General features: G+C 36.2%; 1 protein-coding gene across 3 annotated transcripts in view; it reads right to left on the reverse strand.

The window, feature by feature from the left end:
- Positions 1-1031: 1031 nt before the first annotated feature.
- Positions 1032-17396, reverse strand: part of CPT1A (carnitine palmitoyltransferase 1A) — a 36812-nt gene continuing 20447 nt past the window's right edge. For all 3 annotated transcript variants that reach the window (XM_042814314.1, XM_042814315.1, XM_042814316.1), the window contains exons 11-20: positions 14706-14901; positions 13223-13411; positions 12871-12976; positions 11093-11209; positions 10188-10352; positions 8807-8941; positions 7485-7637; positions 6463-6567; positions 5504-5596; positions 1032-4051 (exon numbers count right to left, since the gene is read on the reverse strand). In XM_042814314.1, coding sequence (XP_042670248.1) covers positions 3965-4051; positions 5504-5596; positions 6463-6567; positions 7485-7637; positions 8807-8941; positions 10188-10352; positions 11093-11209; positions 12871-12976; positions 13223-13411; positions 14706-14901 — 1346 coding nt within the window. In that variant the 3' untranslated portion in view covers positions 1032-3964. The remainder of the gene's footprint in view (positions 4052-5503; positions 5597-6462; positions 6568-7484; positions 7638-8806; positions 8942-10187; positions 10353-11092; positions 11210-12870; positions 12977-13222; positions 13412-14705; positions 14902-17396) is intronic.

Here is a 17396-nt window from a genome sequence, read left to right on the forward strand (position 1 = left end):
AATTTTTCTATCCCACTATTCTTCCAGATAATTTAGATATCCTAAAAGGGAATGAAATAAGTCTTGACCAAACAAGTATGTGCAGTACTGAAGATTAACTCAATTAACACGAAACTGAAAAATACAACACTGAAGCAGCTGTTTCGGTCCTGAAAAGCCACCAAGCCAACACAAACAGATGCTTTTAGCGTAAGAACAACTTTGCAACTGTTCGCGTTGCAGCATTCATGGCATTCAGGCTTCAAATAGAATTTAGCTGCTTGGTTTTAGCACTCAAAAAGAGAAAGAAAAATTTGACACAGCATAGAGCTTGGAGAGCAGCAGTCCCATTGTCAGTCTCGTACAACTGAGCACCGTGAGCTCAGATCACCTATGCTCCCCACGTCGCTACTGTCAGGTGGAGAAAAGGCACCCCTCTGCCCTCCGTGCTCCACAGCGCCTGCAAGACAGCAGCCCAGCCCCACCTGCTCTGCTATCACTGCAACTCCTGGATGTGGGCTAGGCTAACAACAGGATGCTGAGGCTCACGACACGAAACCAGCCCTCTTCCTTCACTCTACCCCCGTCTCCAGCTCCACCCTGCGCTCTGTGAGAAGGCGAGGAAGCGCCGCGTGCCTGACCGTTACAGGGCGCCGCGCGTGCGCGGTAACGGTCGACCCGCGCGCGCGCTCGGCTCGCGCCGCGGGGACGGCGGCGCGCTCCTGACGGGAGGAGCCACGTACCCACACGGTACGGAGAGCAGCCACGTGCTCCGTAGCTGTCAAGTTCAGACCGGGACTGATTGCTAGCAGGCAGTCGCACTGAAACTTTCTACCAGCTATCCCACCTCGAGTTGTTTCTATTAAACCTGAAAAATTGCTCATTAGCACGTTCTCTGTTAACTAGCAAAGCGTCTACATATAAAACACTTCTTAAATAAGCTGAGGAGCATCCTGCTACAGCTCTGAATTGGATTTAACTTCCATGATTTCGCAAGCCCAGTAAAGCAAGGGAGCCTGGAAAGAAAATACAGAAGACAGGAAACACTCTACTTAGTAGTGATAATTGTGAAACTTTATTTTTTGAAGTCACTGAAGAGGATAGAACATTGGGACAGACTATTGAATGTAAATAACCAACCACAGGAGTAAGTGAACAAGATAAAAAACAGCTGAAAGTAATACATTTTATACAAGGAAGCAATTGGTACAAAGGCTGAATTAGAACCATGATTTTCAAGGTCAGGCTTGCACACCTCCACGGTTCTGTAGAAGCCCAACCCTTAAGAGTACTCAGTTTGGAATAACCTTAGTCCTGGCAGCCTCTAGATGCACCAAATTTCAGCTATTCCATCATATTAAAGAGCTGAAATAATAAATTCTGCAAATTCATGTTTAAAGGATTCCATCAATTCCAAAAAACTGGTATTTAACCAACAGGTTAATTTATTATTATCCATACCTAGCCATCCCTCACTTAGAGCTCTTTTCACTAACTGAGAGCAGGTGATTCAAGGTTTAGTTATGGATGAACAGCTGTTCTAAAATACAGACATTAAAGTACACTGTGCTAGAAAGTTCATTCAATTCTAAGCATTTTCCATTACATTCCTATGGCTTTTGAGCAAAAAAGCAAGTAGTTTTACTGTATGTACACCATATTGAACATCAAGTTTTAAATTATTTATTAACAGCCTACATTCACTGTGGATTTCTAAGATTTACATCCAGAAAGCATATTTTATTTACACGCCGTTGACATCTTAAAGAATGAATTAAGATCCTACCTGTTTAGGAATTACGATCTAACTCAAATTAAAAAAAAGAAAAAAGAAAGAAGATACAATTAACACCACTCCTTTAAACATTTACAATAAAAAACAACTTTCTGTGCCAATTGTACTGTAAGAATGTAAAATTGCATTGATAACTGCACTAAATACAATTAGACATGAAACATTTAAAACCTGAGAGTCAAATCTAAACTTTTTCTTTTTTTTCTTTTTTTCTTTTTTTGGAAAATCCTAGAAGCCCTGTGTTAATTTAAGCACAGACTGGTTAGTGGTCAATAAAAAAAACAGTGCATTATTTCTGCAGCTCCAGAAAAACACATCACTATAACATTGATGCAGGAATTTGGTAAATGTTAGCTGCAGTAAGGCTTATTTTAAAGTCTCCTTTCCCACAAACTTCATCCAATCAAATAATGGGCATCTTTGGCCAATTCCTACGGGGGAACCTGTATTTATGTAAGCATGTATTTGCTTATGTATGCGTTTAGGAGCTTTGCTGAGGTTTTCCACCTCAAACATACACATAACAGGTGTTTCAACAGCTAGATCAGAGTGAAAAAAAAAAACAAACAAAACACATGTAGAGGCATATCAAGTTAGAAATACTGGCCAGAAAAAGAAATCCAAAAAACCTAATGAGAAGTTTCACAGCACCCCCGGAGAGCTTTCAAAATGAGCACAGCTCTGGAGCAACATTACTAAATATTTTGTACCTTTTACTCCCAGAAAAATAAATTTGCCCTCATAGGTGCACTGTATCGTGTGATCTAAAAAAGTCATGACACCGATAAAAGTTTGAGGAAGAGTAGCATAGCACACCAAGTTACTTCAGTTTTGTAGCAATCATTTTACTTCTGCACTTACAAATACGCCCCTTTTTCAGTGAAACTGTCTGCCCTATTCCCACCCCCATTTTTGTTGCGTGTTTCAGAAACTGCCTGACACAAAGGGCCATGCAGAAGAGGTTTGAGAAGGCCATAATTTCCCCATTCTGGAGCTATTTTCCATTGCCTTCACAGCCTGTTTCATGCAGAGAGCTGACCATGCAATTCTGGTCCTTTCAGACTGAAACCTAGCAAACTGCAATTGCTCAGCCTCTACATGCAGCATTGATTCATAGATTATCTAACAGGTCTGAGTTTAAATATATTTACATTCCCTAGGACCCAGAAACTCTTCTCTCAGCGAATCACTAATACCACTCAGCAAAATGAGATCATGAGTATCCACAGCTCTGAAAAGATACTCCTGCACTTTAGAGAATGGTCTTTGCCATGTAAGAGGAGATCATCTCATCAGAGCTTTGAACCTAGCTGCACCATACACAAGCAAATTCAATTCTACTTATATCATAGCCCCCTAATTTATAATTTCAGAACTAGATCTGCATTGCTGTTTCCCCTCCACAGAAATAATGTAAAACCAACTCCCAGCATAAGCTTTTCTCCCGTGTTCAAGGTATTTCTTTTACTAAGGCACTGGCACAAACAAGCACACAGGTTCATTTATATGGATATAAAATCAATCACGTGGCAAACGTGCTTATAAGTAACAAGGAAAGTTTGATACCTGCTAATTTGCATATTTTACTGCTTCGCTGTAGCACATAGTTGTTCCCAAAAAGAAACACACCAGTTGGATGTGTTGCACTAGGTTATGATTGTTTGGTTTTTTTTTCTAATCTCATATAGAAATTACCTTTAAAGATGTTAATGAAGGTAAACAGCCAGAAGAGTTGTCATTTGTTGAAATAAAGCAGCAGATACTCTGAAGAACATCCTGCTATCAATGCATACCGAATCAAATCTTTTAAAGGCTTTGAGTTTAAGACTTGATATGTTTTACCCCTTCCATTCTGGAATACAAGTGGACTCAAATAATATTAAGAACAAGAAAAAAAATGAGAAAAAAACTGAGTTAGAATATACATGCCTTCGTGCAATAGTGGTATACTTCATCCCTAGATATGTATAAAATTGTAAAAGTTGCCCTTTGTGGAACTAAATGCTTCCAAACTACTAAAAAAAAATATTCATGAAACATTCAAACCATGGCTAAAGTTTTCATAGAAGATCAACTCGATGTGACTCAGTTTCTTCACCAGCCAGTGTTTTTGCAAACCTTGCTTTCATTCGCTGTTCAGAAGAGTTTCCATCCCAACGATGGGAGTTTGCTTGGTGGCAATAACCCAAATCATTTGGTACAGTTTTTAGGAGGTTGAAACAAACCCATGATGTCAACCATTGCTTTTTGGATATTCTTTCCAAAGCGATGAGAATCCTTAATAAATAAATAAAAATACAGTGAGATACAATGAGCTGTGCTCTCTGGTAAAGTTATCTTATAAGCAAAAGAAAGAATTTCAATATTTTGTGACTTTGGAACACAGGCTTAGATCACATCTGTTACCATAAAACAGGTAAATTAAACTGCAAAAATTTGAATGCTATGTAAGTTAATCCAGGTTTATGCTATTATTGACTGGTAAATTCTACATTATGCTATTATGGTTTTTTACACACAGGACTGAGAATTTAGCTTTGAAATCAAATGCATCTATTACTTAAAAAAATAATAATAATAAAAAAAAAAACCCTAAAACGTCTAGTTCATACAAGATGATTTTATCTAAGCCATTTCTCACAACACAAAAGAATGCCCAGAAAGTATAAAACAACCTAAAAATACTAAAAAAGGAAAAAAAAAAAAAAAGAAAAAGAAATTGCATTTGAGTTCCTGTTGGAATCCTGAATCCATTGGAAGAACAACATGAAGTACAGGAAATGAAAATCACAATTACTTAAACATTAAGAAACTATTCCAAGAGATGAACGGTACAGGGAAGAAAAAGATTACAAATATAAATCATTAGCTACATTATAAAACCTACTACAGGAAGCTCTAATAATATCAAGGACAAGAACATAAAGCATTGCCTTCTCTCTGTGGACTTTTGCCTTGACTGATAAGAGTACAGGGAAACTTAATGTATAAATTAAATGGCATCTGAAGAACAGTTTGAACCACACATGAACAGAGTCATATTTTCTAATATGTAATGATTAACCAGAGGCACCAAGATCTATCAGACAAGTTAAGGTCTATGTACTCCTGCCAAAAACGAGTATGCTGGTAAGTCATAAAACAAAGGGGAAGGACAAACTGAAGCTCACTCAATGCTGATCTCTGCAACAGAAGTGATGGATGACATCACTACATCTCAATAGATGGGTGCTATTCCGATAAATTATGATACTTAAGTTTCCCAAGCACAGATTAAAATTTATCCATCAACTTCCGTCAGAACTATTTAGGCTAAGGAGATTCAAAGAATAAAGAGCACACCACTGAATTATCTTTACCACTGCAGCCAGAGGCAAATCAAAGCTGAACTGTAATAACAAAAGCCAGGAGACACCTATCTTACTGCTTACGGGACAGATAGGAGTCATTTCATAGGAATTCCACAGAACTGCATGTGCACAACTATGATCTTAGGCTTTTTTAATTATTATTTTTTACATCTGACAGAAAGGGGAAGTATTGTACCGTTCCCTTGGTTCATCAAGTCACTAAATTTATAGAAGCTGAGAAAAGCATTAATATACAGCATATGGTGACAAAGAAAAAAGCAGAGTACCACTGTATGTTGCAAGTCCTAACATTTTTAGTAGACAGTGAGTAGAAGAGTTTTACAAGCAGATATCAGAGCAGGAAAGGATTGTCCCTTACCGTTTCAGAACAAGAGAATTTGCTGGAGACATGGAAATGGATGGAGTTTTCATCTAAGATTATGTAAGAAACACCATAACCATCATCAGCCACCTAAGGGAAGAAAAATGACAAGTCTTGAACTTACTTTTCCTTCACTTTCTACAACAGTCCCTGAACTTTCCAAACCAATCAAGCAACGACCACAAAACCGGTTTTCAGCTTGACAAGCCAGCCAAAATACACAATAATTATTCTGATTTCTGAGTGCCGAAGAGTAGTCCTGTGATCCCCTCACCATTCTTTTAATAGAAATGCTTTTCGAAACAGACAAATCCAGTCTATGACATGGAAAAGCCTGCCTAACAGAGTTAACAAGAATACTACCAATTTCCATATTCAAATCTTGGTGAAATACCATAGCAAGTCAGAAGCTCATTTACAACTCTAACAGTACGCTAGCTCCACAAAACTGTTTTATTCTTATCCTAGCCACTACTCATATTTAGGAAGGCAAGCAGACAATCTGATTAGCTTAATTCAGAGGAAAACACGGACAATTATTTTTTTAAAATTAATTAGAAATTATAAATAAAAAAACCTCATAACAGTGAAATACTTACTTTCCACAAATCACAATCTTAAAATCTAGTGTAAGTAGTAAACTGCTTGTCACTTTAATAATAATTTGACATACTAAATCTGCAGGCATAGATAGTATGATAGCAGCCTCCAGTTTATCAGCCCTCCTGTGGAGCTTACACCACATTTGATAACTGCATATTTCCTTAAGGATGATCCATTTTTTAGTGGGACAAGGGAAAAAGGTGATGTTGGTTTTTCTGAGCACATTCACATAATTAGAAAACTTTAAACACACTTTTGAAGTGTATATTGCACTTCTAATGTGCAACATTAGGGGACTATGGGTCTGAAACAAAACTGTTCTTAAAAGGGATATTTGTATTTAGTAAACATACAGGTCCAAATCCACCACCAGAAGATAACATCTCAGGGTTCTTCTTCAGATCAATATGTTGCTGTGGTGTCTGACTCGTTGATAGCCTCCAAGGCTCTGACAAAACCTTTATTAGAGGTTAAAAAAAAAAAAAAAAGATAAAATCAAGTACATCATATTGTACTCAACTCTCTCAAGAAACAATAAAAATAACTTTAAAAATATTCAATAAAGCAATATTAAAAGGTAACTCTAGTTCACACGTCAATGGAATGAATAATCGAGTGTTAAAAGAAACAACTTAACTTGTCCTAACATATAAACCATCAACATATTGGATCTTGATTTTCATTTCTAAAACACAATAAAATTTCTGAAGAGTACAAATGTTATTTCAAAACAGATGAAACTGATCTATAGCCTGGTAAACTCTGTATAACAGACCTTGTTAACAAGATCAGCAGTGGTGGTACTCAAATCCCAGGTAAATACTACAGAAAGTAGTACTTAGAAGTTTGTAAAGTCTCCAACAATACAGAGGTTTCTTGGAAAGCTGCAGAAGCTCTACAAGGTTGTTTGATTCTTAACTTAAAGCAGGAGCATTCCAACTTTATTTCAGAAATTCCAACTTTAAAATATGGCTTAATAAAGCATTTGTCACTGCAGTTAAAAATTACACTATAAGGCTCCATTAGTTCATGTCAATGTACAACAAAGTAATTTTGTTACAGTTCCAAAAGAATATTCTTGAGAGAAAGCGCATGGCTGCCTGTGGTGAATATGTGCTAAGAGCCAGTATTTTATTGTAAGACTGATTATATCTTTCTTGCAAACCTTAACATGGTATTACTGAAAGTCTATTAGTAAATGGATATATATTAAAAAAATGAAAACAAGCTGTAAGATGTTAAGCCACGCTATCTATACTCTTTTCTTCTTTCTAAGGAAAACTGGAGTTCTATTAATATGTAACCAGATACCAGAAAACACTAAATAAATAAATAAATGGTTATTTACTGCAACCAATCAATAAAGATAACTTACTTCCTTGAGGAAAGGAGAATCTACAGAAAGGTACTTGGAAACAACGTACAGGCAGAACAGATGGCGGTCAATGCCTGCACCAGTCATGGCAAGACGATACAAGTGCTGGTGTTTGGTAGCAGCAAGCCGGAATAACTTCAGCTTATTTTCATTCTAACAATGAAAGAAAGATGGAAAAAAATTCCATTAAGTGAATCTATTTGGTTTCTTAGAAAGTTACAGAAAATCAAGTTTCAACGTGGTTTAAGAAAGGCGGGAACTGCAAGAGCCATTTTAGATGACAGCGTATGAGTGTAGCACAAGGGCTGAAAGAAAATTTCAGTGTCAAACTCACTTTAAGATAGCTCCTTTGCTAAGATCTTATAATATCAAATGCAACACTGAAAATATGGTAACCTGTCACTTAGGCCCAGCATCACTGTATTTTATGCCACTTATTCAGGATGCTGTGAACAGACTATTAGTCTCCAAGATGAAAACTTCTAAATCACTGGTAGTCATGCTCAGCATGCCTACTATTGGCACTCTGGATTAAAGCCTTGTGGATAGTCCATGGAGGACAAACTCTTGGAGGGCAAAAACACACAGATATGAAGTAAGCAGTAAAAGCAAGTATTAAAAAGAACTGAATTGAGATTTGAGTATACTAGCAAAGGTATCTACTGACTTAGCTTTCCAGACCATGTGAATAAGCCATGTGTCAAAAATGCAGAAACAGTACATTCAGGGGGATGGTTGTGTTAGAAAGTATCCACATTTCTATAAATTGAACAGTTCCATAATGGCAGGTCAGAATCCTCGTTAAGTACCATGTTAAAACTAAAATGTGTCCATCAAAAATTTTATTCTTAAATATTTCTAGAGCCTCGCTGAATGTTAAAGTTAAGCACATTCTGTTAAACCAAACCTATCAACTCTACAGCAGCAATTCAAGAGACTCCCACCCCAATAAAGTTCTTTAATGGCAATTGAGAGTTTGGCATGACATTCCTTGCTTCACAAATAAGAAATTCACAAATATTATCAGTTTTCTGGAGTTTAAGATCCATGAAGTTGGCATATTTGTTAATTAGTGACTCGTTATTCTCCTTTGGTGTAGTCTTTAATTCCTGCCATAGACAGGAGGATGTCTGCCACAGAGGATGAAGACAGCTATCTGCTGCTACACTTCCATTCTCAAAACAAGGCATCACTCTTTCTTTAAATGTATATATACACATTTATAATATATACATTCTGTACATATACAGAAATTTACCTGAATAAAAAGTGCTAGCTGCGTACTTTGTGGATTGTATTAGAAATCAACACAGTAAACTTACACTTTCACTGGGGTCTTCCATGGTTCGAACAAAGTTACACGACTCAATGGTACACGAGCGGACAGTTTCAGTTCTCCCTTCTCTGAACAAGCGTGTCATAGAGGCTTCGTATGTCAAAGAAAATTTTCCCATGTCCTTGAAAGTTGGAAAAAAAAAAAAGTCTTAGTGGCTTAGACAGACTTAGCCTCTCTTTCTTAATTGATCGTAACATTCAAGGTAAGTACATAGGATGCAAACCACTCCACAAGTTAAGCAAGTTGTTAGTAGTCTACCATTAGCAGCCTTACAGGAAAAACTAGTAATGGGATTTGATCAATGCTTTTACAGCAAAGACTACACATTTTATATCCACTTCTTTGCTCGTCACAAAAAGAACTAATTCAAAAACTATCAAAAGCTTATTAGAAAGTTCAGTGGCTACTTAACACAGCTGTAGTTAAGTAAGCTACAATATTTTCAATTCAAAGTTTAACAGCATAGATTTGTATGGCAGCATGGGGATAAAAAAAAAAAGTGAAAGAACATGATCTGAGAAAGTGAAAACTGAAAACGATCTGCAAAATCCAAAATCCACAGATTCTGAAGTTTTTATATTGTAAAAGCTTATCTAGTACATGGTACCAATTCTTTCAGGTCACAAAAGTTTGTTCAGCTTCAAATTAAGAGATTGGGTGGTTACTGAAAATATAGAAATAAAAGGTGGTTGGGATGGTGTGTGAAAGTCAAGTTATTTGCCATGTAGCTGCCCTAAGGAATGGTAACAAAGATAATAAGTAATAATAGCAGCAAGGGAATCTCTGTGCTTTGATATTCAATTTAGAATTGCATTTAAAAAAGCAACAAAAGATAAATTCGGAGAGCTAATACCAATAAACATTGAGCAATGACAGCCAGAATGCAAAACCTGTACATTTTGCTATGTGGGCATCCTATGAAAATGTGCAGGGAAAAAAAGGTGAGCTAAAAAGAAAAAGCCAACAGGCAGGCACGTCTATTAATAATGTTAAGGAATGGAATGTTCATTACTACAGAATTAAGGGAGACTCCAAACTAACAGGTAACTTTAATAGTATGTGGGTTTGACCAGCAACAACAAATTCACCTACCAAAGTTTTCATATCTAAAGAGGGCTAAAACAACTAAGCAGAAGAGAAAAATCTGCATTAGCATCAATAAATCAACCTTTGGACAATGAGTTTCCGACTGGTAACCTGTTCAGCATTTGTACTAACTTCCACTGAATGTCTTTAATAACACAAGCAGTGCAAAGTTACGTGAAAGCACAGCGTACTTCACACGATCACACATTCTAATCGCAAGTACAGAAACACAGAATCTTATTAAATTGCCCACAGCATAAGTCAAAGTCTGTTCTTCTTACTCGGTAGTGAGCAAGCTGCAGGGCAAGCTGAATGAAGGCATCAGGGCTGGTTTTTGCTTTCTTTATTAGCCCCTTCCCAAAAACATCAAAGTAAAATGAACAGAAGTCCACATCATTTGCCAGAGCTCTAGCGGTGCTCAGAGACTTCTCAATCACATCTTGGCACTGAAATACACAAGCAAATGACTTATCTATAATATATATCTCATATATATATATATATACACATACACAGGTATAAGCATTTGAAGGCATTCAAAAGAAATAAAAGTGCACACACGTTTAACTAATATAAAATAAATGTAAAATTATAAAATTTTTTAAAATAATTACATATTATAAATATATAATATTATAAAGTAACTATAAATTATAAGCCATTAACATCATTGTGTAAATATTCTTCCTTTGGAGAAAAAGAAGATATATTTGTGTGAAAGTTAAGATTCAAACAGCTTTAAAAAAAGTTTTAAGCCAATACACATTTGGAGTCCAAAAATGTTCTTCCAACAAAAAACATAAGACTGTTCAGATCACACATTAAGTGTACCACCAGCCACAGAATTCTGAATACAGCTAATCTCAAGGAAATATTACACAGGCATAATAACAACACAGCAGCAACTCAAACTTCACTGCAGTACTGTTCCTGTCTACAATGGATGACCATTTATTTTTGACAAGCTGCTACGCTAAGAAAATTTCTAGAAAAAAGCTGCTATTTCCTGAGCAGAATTTTTAAAAAGCAGTGTTAAAAACACTGCCATCCTTGTAATACACTGGGTAATGCGCACAAGCAAAATAGATGTTTTACAGGGCTCAAAGCAATTAACTACTTGTAAGGTTTTCAGTAATTAATTATATGATTTGACTGCTTAAGAAAAGCTGAGCTCCTTTCCCCTTACCTCTTCTGGAATTTCCCACTGCAGTTTGGTAGGGATAGGAATATTTTGATTGGTTTCTCCTTTGCAGTGTCCATCCTCAGAGTAGCCCAGTTCAAGATACTCAGTTGCCATTATGTTCTGTGAAGAAAGATACCTTTTCAGAATTGCAAACACATTATATCCTAATTCCACAACAATAAGTAATTTGCAAAAACAGTAAATAAGTCCCAACATTTTTAGGATAACACATTTTTAAACACAGTGAAATGCAATCTATTCTCAAATACTGCCTATTACTTCAAGGCATTTTTACCTCTAAGCAGAAAAATACCAGATATACATAAAATACTGTACTACAGTGGTGCAAAACGCTTTAATTAAACCTCCTCCAAAAAAGGCTTTCAATCTTTGTTCAATTTTGGTTCTAAAGAATTTCTGTAAGTCTGTTATCTGGCAAAACCAGTTCATCAAAAACAGTTTATTGCAGATTAAGTGCAAATTTCCAAAAAATTAATCAGAAATCTTTAATTCTTTTCAAGATTCACAAGCTGCTCAATGTTTCAGTACATTTTATGTGCACACTGGGTTTCTTGGAGTAGTTTTCAAGATGGATGATGCAGGTTGAATGACAAACAAAGACTTTGCCTTACAAGATTTCAAGTGAAATATTATGGGTTTTTTTTTGTTTTTTTACCTTGAGGTTATCAGTCTGTTCAACATGGAAAGAAAGAGTTTGATAAAAATCTGCTATATGTCTGTACTTATTTCTAATCTCTTGCTGGTATGGATAGAACACACCAACTACAAAACATCCAGAATTTCTTAGGAAATTGAATTCTATTTTATTTTGGGCTTCCTGATTCTCAGCAGAAAAGGAACCAACTAACAGTAAGTACAAAGATATGAACTAAGCACACTGAGCAATTCTATAAAATAGAAAAAAGTAATACTTTTCCACTGGCCAGAACAGCTAGTCTGAACTAGACTGTTCAATCAACCTTGAATGAGTTTTGACTTTCTCCCATTTAGAGAATGCAGTTAGGACTTTCTCTTCTTATACAAATGGATACTCATAGATAATAAAATCAGGACATGACTTGGGGCATCAGTCGGACCCGGGTTCCACTTGCACAGATACATAATTAAATCAGAATTAGCTAATGTTTCTGAAATACTTTTGAGTGATGAAGTCGTAACTGCTTATAGGTCTAAACATCAAAGAGAAAAAATATTCAGATAGGATTTCAAGCAATAAACTATGTCCATGATGAACAAATTCGACAAAAAGTCCATTTATACCATTCATAGCAGCAAAACACAAGAGCTAATTTAAATAACATCAATCTAGAACGTAAAAATAGCTTAAGGGAAATAAATGCTACAGAGTATAACTTCTAAGTTTTAACAATAAACATGGGATTTTACAGCACAGGGAAGCCTAACTGCTTCAGTAGCATGTGCATATGCAAAATGAAGTGCTATGTCAAACAGGCAATGGTTTATTGATTTAGAATATTAAAAACAAGCTAGATAGGGTGACATATCACTTTCCTATAAACATGTTTGTTGTCATTAAATTTTAATAAAGGCCTTTAAGGCAACGCAACTTGTTTTTTAGCTAGTTTTGCTTGTTTGTTTGTTTTGAATTCTGCTGACAACACAGAAGACAAAAGTGATCCAAAATCACTCATCAGCAACATAGTTGCAAGAGACTGGAAAGGAATCTGATGTTATTCAGAGGTGCTGCATGAACCACCTAACATTACATTCTACATTAACCTTTTGTATGTAACACTTACCTCCCACAGGTGTCCAACAATAGGAGCATCTGCCCAGGAGTGCTCAGCATTCAGGCCCATTTTGCCATTTTTGAATACTACAAGAGTAAACGTTTTATCAAACCACCTACAAAAAGATTAGATTTACTTATGAATTTTCATGTTTCAGAAACATTTTTATACTCTAACTTCATGTCTGTGAAAAAGATTCGAAGACAATGCTGGTTGTTTTTGGTTTTTTTTGTGTGTTTTTTTTTTTGTATGAAATGGACAAATTTATATGCTTATAAGTCACTAACTCATATGGATTAGCCACATGAATTAGCACATCTCTGAAAAAGAGAAGGGTCTTTTCACAGAGTCAATACTGTACCTGTCATAACATCTGCCATGTATTAAGGATTTTGCATATTCATTTAGTGACCTCACTGGATCTTCTTTCCTGTACCCTTGTTCGTCGTCATCCAATGTCACAAAAAATGCTGCCTTTTCAATGGCATCTAAGGACTGTTTGTTCTTTCCACGGCTAAAATAAGCCTGTCGAGCCTTAGCCCATGGTACCCTGCAAAAGAATTTGATTTACAGCCAGGTTACATGCATTAGTGCATATTTTATCATCCTGAGACATTCCTCCTACTTGTATCAAGTTTTGAGCTGCTACTTGCATTCATTTAAACTGTATCAGCACAGAAAAGTTCTAAACATACAGGTAATAATACAACACTAGGAAATAATTCAGCATTAGTTCAGTACCTACAGGGGTCTCTTCAATAAAGCTGGGGTGGGACTCTTTATAAGGGAGTGCAGAAAGAAAGGTCTGTAAACTAAAAAAAGGCAGATTTAGATTAGACATCAGGAAGAAATTCTTCGCTATGAATATGATGAGGCATTGGAACAGGCTGCCCAGAGAAGCTGTGGTTGCACATCCCTGCAAGTGTTCAAGGCCAGGTTGGAGGGGCACTGAGCAGCCTGGTCTAGTGGAAAATAACCCTGTTCATAGCAGGGGGGCTGGAACTAAATGAACTTTCAGGTCCCTTCCAACTCAAACTATTCAATAATGCCTTCGTATCACAACATGAACGCAAAGCATAAGCATTATTCTTCAGAAGTTTCTGCTGCACACAACACGTATAACATCGATCATCTACATTTAATAACTGAACAAAAGAAGATACCTGTTATGTGAAAGAAAACAGTAATAACAATGAAAACAATTCACTGATAAAAATGTCTATTGCTGTAACACCTAAGTATAAGCATCTGGACAATTTTCCATGAAAACTTCCATGGTATACAACTGAAACAGATCTAAAGTTAATCAACAAAGAAATTTCTATGCAGTAGTGCCACATTTATTTATTTAGAAACTGTAACTCTTTCCAATGAAAAAAATGTATTGAAGTACAATATCTCCTAGGTAGTATATTAAAAACCCAAAGCTCTTTCACTTCAGTGTCCAGAAACAAATCAAACAAGACTGAACTGAATTTGTCAAAATAGAATTGAATTCAATGATCTCTCACCAAGAGCCAGATGAATTTATATTCTCAATCTTAAGTTTGAGAACATTCTGTAAAATGTCAGTGAATCTCAGAGAAAACCTAAAGCTTACATAGTTTAACAAGCTTACTACTGCAAAGCCTCAAATTGCTCTTCTTACCACAAACAAAGCAAACTTCTCTAGCTTTCCAGCTAAGTACGGGGAGTCTATACAGAGCTACAATTATAACAAAATAATTGCCAAATTATTTTTAATTCCACATCATAATTACAAAGGACAGCACAGCAGTAACATGTCAGCAATATATTTCCAAATAATAAAATTAATTTAAAAAAAAAAATGATAATAGCCATACCTATCTCCTGCAGTAAGAGCTGCTAATTTCTCTTCACCAGCCTGAGGCTCTGAATCATCATCAAGAATTCTTTGTATCTGCTGTTCAATCTCTCGAGGTTTCAACAGTCTACCATCGTGGTACAGCCACACTTTGAAGTAACGCCCCTTGTGATAGACAACAATGTGTTTGCTGTCTTTCACATGCTGGAGAGTATCTAGAATTTTAAATAGTTTTTATGAAAACAAAGCTGAAGTCTCAATACTAATAATACACTATGTAACGGCGAGTGCCTGCTGCATGTCCTATCAATGAGCCACAACTCATTCAAACAAGTTTATCTTCACTTTGTTTATAAACAGAAGGTCAGCTGGAATAAGAAGGCTTACGACATGAAGGCTTTGTGTCAAACACCTACTGAAGCTTTCTAAGCAGCTAGGTAAACTCCTCACATGATGGAAACCAGTAATTCAGTTCTTTTGCTCTTCCTGTTGACATTCTTATAAATCTGAGGAAATCAGTTGATGAGACAGTGAAGAGACATCCTAAAAGCCTAAAATTCATTATTCTGAGAAACACAGTACCAGGAAAGAGTTCTCTACTTTGGGCGTTCTGACCTACCCATAAAGTTTTGAGAGGTATCCACTGACCAGAAGCAGTTTTATACTTATGGCACCTATGGCTAACCTAGATAAAGCTCAAGCTTTTGTAGAAGTATCACAAGGGCACCTGAAAGCTCCAAGAAAATCTGCTGCAGAATTAGTACAGGGTTTGACTCTCAGAACTGAGAAAAACGGATAGCAACATTTTCTTTCATCTGTTGACTACTAATGTTAGTATTTCCAGATGATCTGCCTCCTATTCTGTTTTGACACTGAAAAAAAGTAAAAAAGCATCCTCACACACATAAATTAAAAAAAAAAATAAATAAATAATAATAAAAAAAAGCCACAAACATAAGAAGAAGCTGAGCCCAGAGAATGTAGGTCAGGCTATTGGGGCGGATCATTGGAGGCTAGTTTGGGGGAGAAGCCCCTACTAAGCCTTTAGGGATACACTCCATAGAAAAATACCACCGCACGGAGAAGAATTTGCCTCAAGTGCTTTAATATTCCAAATTCTCAAAGCTGATGCACTGACTGTCACATTCAAGTACAACAAACAAGTCACCAAACATTCATCAGGACCAACCTGAATCCCTGAATGGGAATAAGCCCATTTAAAGTTTGCAAAAAGTTAAAGTTCCTTACGATCTTCAGGATGCAGGAATATTAAAGCTCCAACCCACCAGGTTATACAAGCCTATGTGACAGTCAAATGTACCTTAAACAAGACCACCATATTTGTTAAGCCTCAACACAACTCTTCAACATGGCAGGTACTAAGACTCACACCAGTATAAATGAATTATAGGAGAAGCAGTTGGAAAATCTGGAATATCTGTCCAGACGGGGATAGAAAGGTATCTGGAAGGTGCCCTGTCCATGGCAGGGGTTGGAACTACATGATCTTTAATAGCTCTTCAAACCATTCTATGACTCCATGACACTACTAAAGAACATCATTGTCACCTGGAAAGAGCAATACAACTTTAACATGGATATGTAAAAAAATCCTTGCTATGCCAGAGAAGGCATTAAAAAATAAAATAAGGAGATGAAATTACCCCATAGTTACATGGCTAATTTCAATAAGCAACTGAAAGGACTGGAAGGGGTGTGACATACCCTACTTTTCTACCCATGTTTTTTCTATCCATGCACTAATGAAAATGCATGCATCTGCCTTCCTTCAAGACATACCTAACTCCTGTTGTCTGAATTGAAAGCATATGTCCATTTACAGTGAAAATGTACAGATGAACTCTGACTTACAGATACAATTGCTTTTTGGGCATGGCTAGCAAACACGATTGCTTGTGAACTTGTAAATACATTCGTAATATCCCATAGAAGCTACAGGAACAGATTCACACAAAAATAACCCTGTTCTACTTAAACAGGTATCTCAATTCAACAGTAAGATGTAAAAATCTAGTTAAAACTAAGAATAATAATTTCATTGCTGAAAGTTAGAGCAGGAGCTAATAAAAAAGAATGTGTTTTCCTTAATGTGTTACAGAGAAAGATTTAGTCACTGTCCTTCTTAGAGCTGATTCATCTATCTGGTATCTTACAGTGCATACAAATCATCAAGATAACACTGGCACTGAAAAGCCTGCCAGGACTAAGATTGTACCTGCCTTTAACCCAGGTAAGCAACAATGCTGAACATACGTTCATATTGAGCAGAATACATTAAGATGCTGTTGTAAATAATAAACTGAAGGAAAAAAAAAAAGTCAAAAAAGGACAGATTTTAAAATGACTCAGATGAGAGAACTCAATCCTCGCAAAGAAAAACTCTGTATCAAAAGAAACCTGAAAGGGTACAACAGGAGAGAAAAAAAAAAAAAAAAAAAAAAAAAAAAGGTTGCATACAAATTAAAAGCATGAGGCAGAATTTCTTGAAGTCAGCTTTGAATTAAAGAGACAAGCACTGAAGTGAAGTTTCAAAGTCATTCAGAACAGAAAAAACTATCTATGTGCTCTATGACAATTCATTACTTCCTGAGAAACAGCAGTACTGGTGCCCTGGTGTCATTCAACCCCTTAGCTGGAAAAAAAGGGAGTCTAGCAGAAAATATCCCCAAAACTGTGAGCTCCATTAAGA

The sequence above is a fragment of the Centrocercus urophasianus genome, unplaced genomic scaffold (genome assembly GCF_019232065.1).
Source record: "Centrocercus urophasianus isolate 14NV4802_14NV808 unplaced genomic scaffold, USGS_Curo_1.0 seq_14, whole genome shotgun sequence".
Lineage (NCBI taxonomy): Eukaryota > Metazoa > Chordata > Aves > Galliformes > Phasianidae > Centrocercus > Centrocercus urophasianus.